Source organism: Aspergillus nomiae (assembly GCF_001204775.2).
Source record: "Aspergillus nomiae NRRL 13137 chromosome Unknown contig00063, whole genome shotgun sequence".
In the NCBI taxonomy this organism is placed as follows: Eukaryota; Fungi; Ascomycota; class Eurotiomycetes; order Eurotiales; family Aspergillaceae; genus Aspergillus; species Aspergillus nomiae.
This window is the reverse complement of record NW_015378118.1, coordinates 25,391-35,820: the sequence shown is the minus strand read 5'-3', so window position 1 is coordinate 35,820 and position 10,430 is coordinate 25,391. Positions and strand designations below refer to the sequence as shown.

The window sequence follows — 10,430 nt, the reverse complement described above, 5'->3', positions numbered from 1 at the left end:
GCTCTACTTTGTACCAAAAACATCGATACTATCAACTAGACCATGTCCCAACCTCGAGATTTCGTTGAGGATAGCATCACGATTGATCGTAACTTCGCCATCTTCTTTCCTAGTACCATCCAATATCGATGGGGATGATGAGTATGCCAATTTCAGGCTCCAGCTCTTTGGTTTGGTTGTCTGTGGGTTCCAGAGCCCTGCAAGCACATCGCAATGTTCATCGCCATGGAAGAAGAGGATATTTGGGCTGAAACAAGCCTGCAAATCGCGGACAAAGGACCTCACAACTTTGGGTTCAGCGGTTTGGCCTTTATTGTCGGGCCCATTTAAGTTCTTGTATTTCAATAATGACGTTGGTCGATCACTCAAGCTTTTTGAGCGCAAATTGACAATAAAATCATAAGGTGCCAAAGATGTATGGAATAAGTCGGAAACATCAAGGGTAGGCCCATTTTCCCGTACCAGCTTTACAGCCCCTTTCGTCAACATGGACATCCGAGCTGCGACTACCTTCGGAGGCATTTCGTAATGTGTCCAAGTTACTCCGTCGGGATCTATGTCAGAAGCCACAAACAAAGCAACAGTATTCATCGCAGGGTCGATGCTTCGCCATCCGGAAAAGCGAGTACGTATTGCTCCAACAATATCCTGGTCAAGCTCTCCACCCAAATCGACAATTAATGGATCTTGCTGCCAGTCCCAGCGCGAAAGAAAATGTAGAGTCCTTAGAAAGCCGACCATAACACTTGAAGGAGTGTCCCAGGGGTATGGCTGAGTAAAGACCCGAGCCACCACCAACTCGATTACTTCTTCTTTGACATAGCCAGTAAACAGGTGACAATTGAACCAATGTTTGACGAGGCGAATTGTGGGTGACAATAAAGGAAATCGAGTGCATAGGGTACGGATTGCTTGGGTCAGACGAGGAGATTGGATGAAAAGTCGCTTGTACATCGATAGGGTGTACGCAGCTTCTTGCTTTGTTTGGGGGCTCGCCCCTTTCTCCTTCAGCTGGCGTTCTAGCAATAATTGCTCCCGGTCATGATGAATCCTAAGCCGGAAGATCACGCCCGAGGTGTGGGAAATGTCCAAAAACGCGTTGTTTAGTGTTCGGCTTAATTCGTTCTCTAGGCCAACTTTGCATGACGAAGCGGTTCCAGATGACACCAAGGAATCACCTATCTTAATTAAAAATGCCACTTTTGTCATCTGTATAGCCACTAAATCATCGGGCCACCTCGAAGAACTTTCGAACTGGAGAACAATATCCACCGGATCGCGAATGAGGCCAGAGGCAGTCTGGACACGAAGAGCAGAATATCGACTAAGTGGACTAGCCAAAGCCAGCTGCCTAACAGTCAACGGCACTTCCTCCAAACTTTGAAAAGTCCTCTCCAAAGAGTTAAACGCATCAGTGACCAACTGGAACGCAGGGTGAGAGTACAAGAATATTCCATCTCCACTTTTGCGTAGCTTTTCATCGAATTCGTCGCCGATATACCCGATCTCGTCTTCTGTATAATTGAAATGACGATGGAGGATGTACACCAAAAGCTGATATACTATCGAGGGAGAGGGCGGCTGGTCAGACCAGACTAAGCTCTCTCGAATAGTACCGTCTCTGAAACGTCTTAACTCGGCCTTTTCCCCCCAGAAAGACCGAAAGGCTACCGCTTCTTCTTTCTGTTCGGCGAATGGACCATGATCAACGACTCGCATAGCATTTTCAGGATTTAAGTTCAGCCCAATATGAATGGTTGCACTTGCTGCTTTGGACGAGAATTTCTTTTCCACAGACCAAGGTTCGGCTCCATGGCTGAAAAGGTAGATAAGCTCCGCTCTGTCGCCTAATGCTTTCTTAAGAACCTCATAGATGGCATTGTGAGTACGAATGGTTCGAAGGACAGTGTCTGTTTCAGACACTGGAAGTGTGATGAGTCGATCAAACCTAAGCATTGGTTCGTTCACTTTGTAAATGAAGACTTTGTCAAAGTTATCCTCACGAGACTCGTTTAACATCCTTAGAGTAATGTTTGCTTCATGACGAAGGAGTGAATAGGACCATGGTGACATTTTATAAAGTATGTTGAGCCCCCTTTTCCCATCATACAACATAGGCATACCAGAAGGGGACGGAATATCAGAGGCGAAAAGTAGAAGCGGATTAAGCAAATTCCTTCCTGCAAGAAACTGAATGGTCGCTTTGAATAGCTGGTAGCTACTGTACGATTTCAGAAGTATTGGTTTGCCGTTGAAGCCACCTCCTTCAAATAAGAGAGACATCAAAATGGTCCACTCGAATCCTCCAAACCCGCCCTGTTGAAAGGAAGATCCAAATCCACGTTGACGGAGCCATATCCGTCCAAGGATACAAGCATCCCTAAATGAATCACATATTTGAGCTGTTGAGTGCAGGAGTTTGTGAAAGGGTGCCACTGTAGCTTCGGAACGGAGAGCTGCATTGTAAAAGGGAGTAGGCGCACGAGATTCAGACTGGTCCGGTGAACCTTGACGCAGGTTATTCTTCATAGGAAGAGTACGAACAATGGGAAACAAAGTGTCTTCAATCGCGGTGAAGATGCGGATTTGTGATCTCATGGATTGAGAGCCATTCTTAGCCACGTCTGTAGGCTCTAAAAGAATGAGCGGGCGAAGACTATCTCCGTCCTGCTGTGCAAACTTGACATCAAAGTTCAAACCCCTAGCATCTTTAATTCCAGCAGCAAGACATGCAATATAGTATGCCCTCTTATGGAAAAATCGATGATTGACATAATCCTTCTCCTGGAAAACGGTTCTCGGCATTGTCACTGCCAAATCAACTGTGTAAGGCTCAGAAGCTCTGACACCTGTCCTGAGAGCAAAACTCCCTACCACATTGACGTTTTTTGGCTTGCTATATGACACAGTGTACTTTGCATCTTTCCCCGGACGTGGCTCAGGGTATGGAACGACAATGCCATGTGTGCTGCGGAATTCCTTCTCGGCTTCAACGGCGGGTTTCGGGGGTCTTTCGGGAATCTTTTCAATGACTTCCTTCAGCTTATGGAGAGTATCCTGGAGCTTTGACACATGCTTGTCATAGTTTGGCCTTGATTCAGTGAGAAGTTCGTCTAACTGCAGCTTGAAGAGATTAGACTTGTAGACACCGCTGGCCAACGCAAGCTCCGCAGAGCGATCAATCTTTTTGTGTCTAGTCAAACCATTCATACTTGAAGGCTCATCCCTAGCTATCTTTGAGAAATCATTCAAATTCGACGAGTTCGATTGCTCAGCTTTCTGTGTTATTTGAGGAGATGGGCTGAGCTTTCTCCTCTTCGCTGTGTGAGCCGACATGTTTAAAGATACAGACTGCAAAAGCGTGGGCGATAAAAAGTGGACTAGCTAGAGAGAGATAGGAATAGGAAAAGAAAAGAATCAAGACACGCCTCCAGTAATGCGGATGAAGAAAAGCAAAACTAAGTGGGTGTCTGATACAGTGTGTAATTGTTTTAAGTTCTTTTTCTTTTTTCTTTTTCTTTTTTCTTTTTCTTTTTTTTTTCTTGAAATGGTAACGGCAAGGTACATTGAATAAGCACCCATATTAGGTCACGTGTTTGTGGAACTTCAACCACCATGTACAATTCACATACATGTATGTACAGGATACTAATACAGAAATACCAGTACTGTGATGTTTTTCACAGTATTACTAGGCACTTAACAAGCACTATATATAGATGATGAACATGTTCAAGTAACCAGGAAGACACGCAATAAAGTTAGAACAATACCCCTATATATACATATTCTACTACACTAGTTTCCTTGTGTTGATGCTGAAGCATCAAATTAGGGCATAGATACCAAGTAGTGTATCTCCCAGCTGATCCGCTGTATAGAAAAACATGATCATTTAGTGTGTTACTAAGATGGACTATCCATTGGATATGAAGATATGTATGTATGTATGCACATGGTCACTGGTATCCCTAACACAGTACTAGTGTACCAACTTGTAGCTGAGCGCGAAGCGCTCTGCTATTATATGTTGTAGTTTGCTGTAGGCAGCCTTGAAGGTTTGCGTTGGATGAACTCCTGTACGTAGTATATCTTAGGTATATAATACTACTAACGAAGTTAAAACCCGAGTAGAAGCATAACTAGGCCCTAAGCCTGATGTCTCTTATATGTAGCTATTTCAATCCATAATTGTAAAATTGTAGCACTCGAGCGGTGAGCTTCTCTCCGCAAAGATCAACCGACCAGTTGTCTCGCGGATGGGTAAAATATTATTGGTCAGCTCCTTTAGACATCTCCGAAGTCGCTGGTGGGTAGTACCCACCCTGTTGATTCATACCTTTGGCAAAAGTGCTTTCGCGACCATGAAACATTCTTAACGTATATCCTTCCGTTGTTCCCTTTTCTTCGCAGTGGCCTTGATTGTCTGAAAAAGTCCATTTTACCCCTCGATCGACATCCACTCTCATCATGCTGCAGGACATCGGGGGCCCTGTACCTCCTAATACTGACCATGTATGTTGCAGTCTCTTCCCTACCCCGCCTGGCCTTTGCCGTTCTTAAAAAACAAACACTCCATCATGAGTATTCTTTTAGTCTACTACCACTGCTACAATGCCTAGCCCCGCGCACAATATATCTCATATCACTAACGGAAACAAAGGCAGTCAGTGTTTCACTTCCAACATGGAAAGCCAATGTTGGGTACGAAGAAGGAGAGCCGTGGGTCATAAGTAAGATGCAATGCGGTTATCCTCGATTCTTCGTACACCCGACTATTAAAGAACTTGCGAAAGAGGTTGTGCAATGCTACGGAAATCCGAACACGGAGTCCGCCATGTTGTTTCCTTCCGCCAAAACTGCGCATATTTGTCGTTCATTCATCCTGTCGAGATTATCTACAGGCGACTCGCATAGCGTGCGTGTTGTAGAATTTGTCCCTTCTCCACGTCCAAAATCCGAGTCAGCAAACGTCACTTCGCTCTTGTCATGTGTGATATACCCAAATGAACTTGCATCGGTTGCGAAGCAAGTATGGCAACATACGGGCAATGGTGTGTCAAGCCGTCGAGGTGAATTCTGTCACAGTGCATTGAGAGACGGTTTTCTTGTGGAAAAGAAATCTACTGCGACAGACACTGTAGCCCAGCGCATATGTAAAGGTCCGCGAAGATACCAGGGAAAGAACACGGTGAATGGTGCTTTTCGGGCAGGTGGGACGCATCCCTCACCAACAGATTCGTCGATGGCCACGGATGGTGTACGGGATGGGCGAGAACATATCCAGTTCATCGAAGAGCGTTTTGGCCGGAATTTGAATACTTCCCTAGCAGACCAAGCAAAAAGAGCTGTGCGCAAACGTATAGCAGGTGTCCTCAAAGCGGATGTGGAACTGAGTGAGGCCCTCAACACAACGTCTGAGGAGGGAAGAGTAGCAGGGCTAACAGAATCTGATGTGTTCCTTTTCCCCACTGGTATGAGCTCAATCTTCAACTCCCATCAGATGTTGTTAGCCGCCAGAGGCGCCATGAAAAGCATATGTTTTGGTTTTCCTTACATTGACACGCTAAAAACTCTTGAGAAATGGGGGCCCGGTTGTTTATTCTATGGAAATGGCTCGACCGAGGACATAGACGACTTAGAGGCGCGATTAGACTCTGGGGAAAAGTTTCTCGCAGTCTTCACTGAGTTTCCTGGCAATCCATTGCTTAAGTCCCCGGATCTCAAACGCATCCGTTCTCTCGCAGACAAATACGATTTCGCAGTGGTTGTGGACGAGACAGTGGGCAATTTCCTCAACATCAATGTGCTGCCATATGCCGATATTGTGGTCAGTAGTCTAACAAAAATCTTCAGCGGAGACAGTAATGTCATGGGGGGTAGTGCTGTGCTTAATCCACATGGACGATACTATTCATCTCTCAAAGACACTTTTGCCCGCGACTATGAGGATAATCTCTGGGCTGAAGACGCAATCTTCTTGGAAAGGAATAGCCGCGATTTTGTGTCAAGAATCGAGAAGATCAATAGCACCACCGAAGAGATCACAGAAATGTTGCAAAGCTCACCACTTGGTAAGTGCTCTTCCACCTTTTCGGTCTAAAAGGAATGCGTCTGACTTGAGACATAGTGAAAAACGTCTTCTACCCTAAATGCAACCCTTCAAGGCCCTTATACGAAGCCTTTCGCCACCCCAATGGTGGCTATGGTGGCCTGTTTTCTGTTACTTTCTACTCAACGGCCCAAGCTGTTGCTTTCTTTGATCACCTAGAAGTCCACAAAGGCCCCAGTCTCGGCACCAATTTTACTTTGAGGTTAGTGTTACCACATGCATTCTTAATCCCGAAGAAGATTGTATTAATTAAAAAATCAGTTCTCCATACACTCTATTAGCCCACTACGGTGAGCTTGGATGGGTATGTCGATTTTCTTTTCAGTTCTCCTCATTACTATCTGCCCATCCGTCTCTAATGTCCCTCCTAGGCAAGCTCTTTTGGTGTAGAATTTGACCTGGTAAGGATAAGCGTTGGCTTGGAAGATATTTCTGATCTTCGCTATCGCTTTCAACAGGCATTGGAGGCCGTAGCAAAGGTCAAGACGTAGAGAGGAGGCAGCAATGTCTCACTACCAGTATCCTTCCAGACTGTATTTGCTAAGCGCTCGACAACGCATGAATAATGATTCAGATGAATCCAACGAGAGAAGGAGAGTCCGTGATCACGTCCTGTCACTTTTAACCGAGTTGGAAGCATGCTATGTATGCCTAAGGCACTGGCTTCGAAGCCAGGACAAGGAAGCTAAGTTTGAAAGACGTCTACTAGCATCATACATAGTATGCTGGTAAATAATTGTCAAACTACTGAGATTCCATCTAACGCCCTCTTTGCGTACGTTTAGCTATGTTTCATTTTGCCCGGTTCAAGGAGGTACTCCTACACATCACACACTATAAAGTCACTGTACATACTACAAAGTGTGAGATAGGTATATCTTGGGTTGATTGGGCAACTAGTGTGGAAAAGAAGAATGGACTTGATCTGGTAGCGATAATGAAGTTATTTGCGAGGAATCGAGACATTAAGGAGATTGAGGCTCTAGCAGTGGCACAGTACCTTTATTGAAACGTCTTGTAATTACGATATATTACCTCTCGTAAGTTACTACTAAATCAGGCTAGGCTGTATCTAATGATCAGCCCCCGTCACGGGACTTGCTGCTTTGGAGGAAAAAGTTAATGTTCGAATCCCCAAGAACGTTTTGTGTCCGAACCTGGCTTCAACGCGGCTAGAAAATAATGCTATAGATTTGACCTGCGAAAGTATGTCCTCAGGCATTTCCACATACTATGCACCCCCAATGGTGTTCTTAATTTTAGATATAGTTGCTAACACTCGCTCTCTCCGTCGTTCTAGTTTACCCTGGATTGAAATCAGCCCGGTCTTTCAGCATAACTTCAATCCGAGGTCCTAGATAGGAAGTGAAAAGAAAATGGCAACTTGCCTTACTGCTCCCAAACGGTCGTTTCTAGCCCTGCCGTTTCTTTTTCCGTCTTCGTGCGAGTCGATCACTCTACAAACACGCCGGCACCAATCCTCGTATAGACGGACGAAACAGCGCCTACGTGTCAAGCCAGATGCGTCATTTGGTGTTTCATCCACCCAATTTCATGATCAAATCATTCACAATCCGCCTTCGAGCGCTCCCTCGGTATACCATACACCGACGAAATTTCTCCCTCTCGATGATGTTCGGAGATCCCTCCGTGGCGCTTCCATGAACAGTGGGAATTCCGGTCAACTACCCTCTGTATTCAAAACACCTGCGGAGAAGAAGTATCATTTGAATCCTTCAGACATAGAGGAGATCCGCAGACTGCGACTAAGCGACCCGATGACTTGGAGCCGTTGGAAATTGGCTAAGCGCTTCGACTGCTCTCCAATGTTCATTGCTATGGTATGTGAAGCTGGCCCACAAAAGAAGGAAATTCAGAAACAAGTCTTAGAAGCGGTACAATCAAGATGGGGTACAAAGCGTCGGATGGCTAGAGAAGACCGACAGTTGCGAAAAGAATCCTGGGGAAGAGATGAATGAAGGAGGAGCGTCCCATCTTGACTTAACTCTAGCCCATCGATCTTGCTTTGGTTTTCTAGAGGGTCCAATTGATTCGACGCTTGCGGTATCTCTTGTCCATGGCCTATGGGAAGCTCACAGATGTTGTATCAAAACTTGTATTCTAGCTCTAGCGTTACTGTATTGGATTCCATATTGTATCTACTATGCTAGAACCTCACTGGGTTCCAGTAAGTCTTCCTTATGTACTTACTACTAGTAGGATAGTACAGAGGTCATTATCGCTTAGTTGCGGCATAAAGGTCGCGTGTTACTACCTTTTAGCGCTTCAATTATTAAAGTGTTAGGTAAACTTCCCCTCCCAACCAGCAAATCGTGTCACTTCGATTTTCTTCCGCACGCACCCAAATGCCCCTCCTGCCCCGTCGCGTCGCAACGTCACTGAGGGGATATAAACCCTTTTTATCTTTCTCGGTTTCCACTAAAGAATATTGGACACCATATTTTCCATTCTTAGGGACACCTTACTTCTCCTATCGCCGCTCTTTTTACGGACATATCAGTGATCGAAAAATGGCACCCCAGCTTGATCCGTTTTTTAAGCAGTAAGTTTCTTTCTTTAATCCTCTATTGTTTTATTGTGTCTCTCCCATCATTGTCCTCCTTCCTCCTTCAGTACCCAACAAGTGGACATGTGTTAAAGGCCTGGTGCTTCATCTGTCTAGGGTTGACGGCCTTGCCGAATCTTTCATCGAGCGTAAGTCGAGTGTTGCCTATTCTATCTTCCCATGCAGCATGCTGACAGAACTTAAGGTCTGCGAAAGGCTGTTGCGATCCCTTCTGTTTCTGCACAAGATGAGAACAGGAAGGACGTTTTCAGAGTACGTGATGCTCTATTACTCCTTACAAATAGAATTAACCCATGACCTTCTCCTATAAAGATGGCTCAGTTTCTTGCCTCCGAGTTGGAGGCACTTGGCGCTGAGGTGCACCAAAGGCCGCTGGGAAAACAGCCTGGAAAGGAATACCTTGACCTACCCCCAGTTGTCATCGCTCGGTATGGCAATGATAAAAACAAGCGAACTATCCTGGTTTACGGCCATTATGATGTCCAGCCAGCGTTAAAGGAAGATGGATGGGCCACTGAGCCTTTTCAATTGACGGTTGACAGCCAAGGAAGGATGTACGGCCGCGGAAGTACAGACGACAAAGGCCCCGTCTTGGGATGGCTGAATGTGATCGAGGCTCACAGGAAAGCTGGTGTTGAGCTGCCAGTCAACCTTCTTTGCTGCTTTGAGGGCATGGAGGAGTATGGCTCGGAAGGATTGGAGGAGTTTATTCAAGCTGAGAGCAAAGGCTTTTTCAAGGATGCGGACGCCGTCTGCATATCGGACAATTATTGGCTTGGAACAGAGAAACCCTGTCTAACCTATGGCCTGCGAGGCTGCAACTATTACTCTATCAGTGTCACAGGTCCCGCTCAGGATCTTCATAGCGGAGTTTTCGGTGGATCTGCCCATGAGCCTATGACAGACTTGGTCCATGTGATGTCTAAACTTGTTGATGCTCATGGCAACATCTTAATACCCGGCATCATGGACCTTGTCGAGCCATTGACTGAGGAAGAAAAGGCCCTCTATCCCAATATCAGCTACACAATGGACGACCTTCATCAATCCCTGGGGAGCAAAACTAGCATCCACCCAACGAAAGAAAGAACGCTCATGGCTAGATGGAGGTATCCATCTTTGTCGCTTCATGGCATCGAAGGCGCATATTCGGCGCCGGGCGCCAAAACAGTTATACCAGCGAAGGTCATTGGTAAATTCTCGATTCGGACTGTCCCCAATATGGAAAGCAAAGATGTGAATAAACTCGTCTTCGATTACATCAAGGCAGAATTCGCAAAGCTGAATAGCAAGAATACTTTGGACGTGTGGCTGCAGCATGATGGAAAATGGTGGGTTGCCAGTCCCAAACACTGGAACTTCACTGCTGCAAGCAAGGCAGTGAATCAGGTATTTGGTGTTGAGCCAGATTTGACACGTGAAGGTGGCAGGTATGTTTTCTAGCAAGTTCTCGATGCTACGCCATGACTAAAGCTAACGCAAACAGCATTCCTGTCACCCTGAGCTTCGAACAGGCGACTGGCAAGAACGTTTTGCTATTGCCGATGGGCAGCTCAACTGATGCTGCCCATTCCATCAATGAGAAGCTTGATAAGAGGAATTACATTGAAGGGGTAAAATTGCTTGGTGCCTACCTCCACTATGTTGCGGAAGAGCCTATGGTGGCGGCATAGTTGTAAATCAGCAGCTCTTTCTTGTAAGACTCAGTCAGCTATTATTGATCACCGCGTC

At 45.8% G+C, this 10,430-nt stretch overlaps 3 protein-coding genes across 3 annotated transcripts; 2 read left to right on the top strand and 1 right to left on the bottom strand.

Moving 5' to 3' along the window:
* Positions 1-3: 3 nt before the first annotated feature.
* ANOM_003026 (rRNA-processing protein UTP22) lies at positions 4-3,336 on the bottom strand (the record flags this gene model as incomplete). The annotated part of the gene is made up of 1 exon (XM_015548283.1): positions 4-3,336. One exon carries the CDS (start codon positions 3,334-3,336, stop codon positions 4-6), a length of 3,333 nt encoding a protein of 1,110 aa, XP_015408946.1.
* A 1,134-nt stretch (positions 3,337-4,470) lies between these two features.
* On the top strand, positions 4,471-6,821 carry ANOM_003025 (cystathionine gamma-synthase; the record flags this gene model as incomplete). The annotated part of the gene is made up of 5 exons (XM_015548282.1): positions 4,471-4,515; positions 4,664-6,074; positions 6,131-6,314; positions 6,374-6,416; positions 6,484-6,821. The coding sequence occupies 5 exons, from the start codon at positions 4,471-4,473 to the stop codon at positions 6,601-6,603; spliced, it is 1,803 nt and encodes a 600-aa protein (XP_015408945.1). The 3' UTR covers positions 6,604-6,821.
* Positions 6,822-8,643: 1,822 nt separating this feature from the next.
* ANOM_003024 (M20 family dipeptidase) lies at positions 8,644-10,372 on the top strand (the record flags this gene model as incomplete). The annotated part of the gene is made up of 5 exons (XM_015548281.1): positions 8,644-8,675; positions 8,796-8,827; positions 8,884-8,951; positions 9,012-10,129; positions 10,186-10,372. 5 exons carry the CDS (start codon positions 8,644-8,646, stop codon positions 10,370-10,372), a joined length of 1,437 nt encoding a protein of 478 aa, XP_015408944.1.
* Between the last annotated feature and the right edge of the window lie 58 nt (positions 10,373-10,430).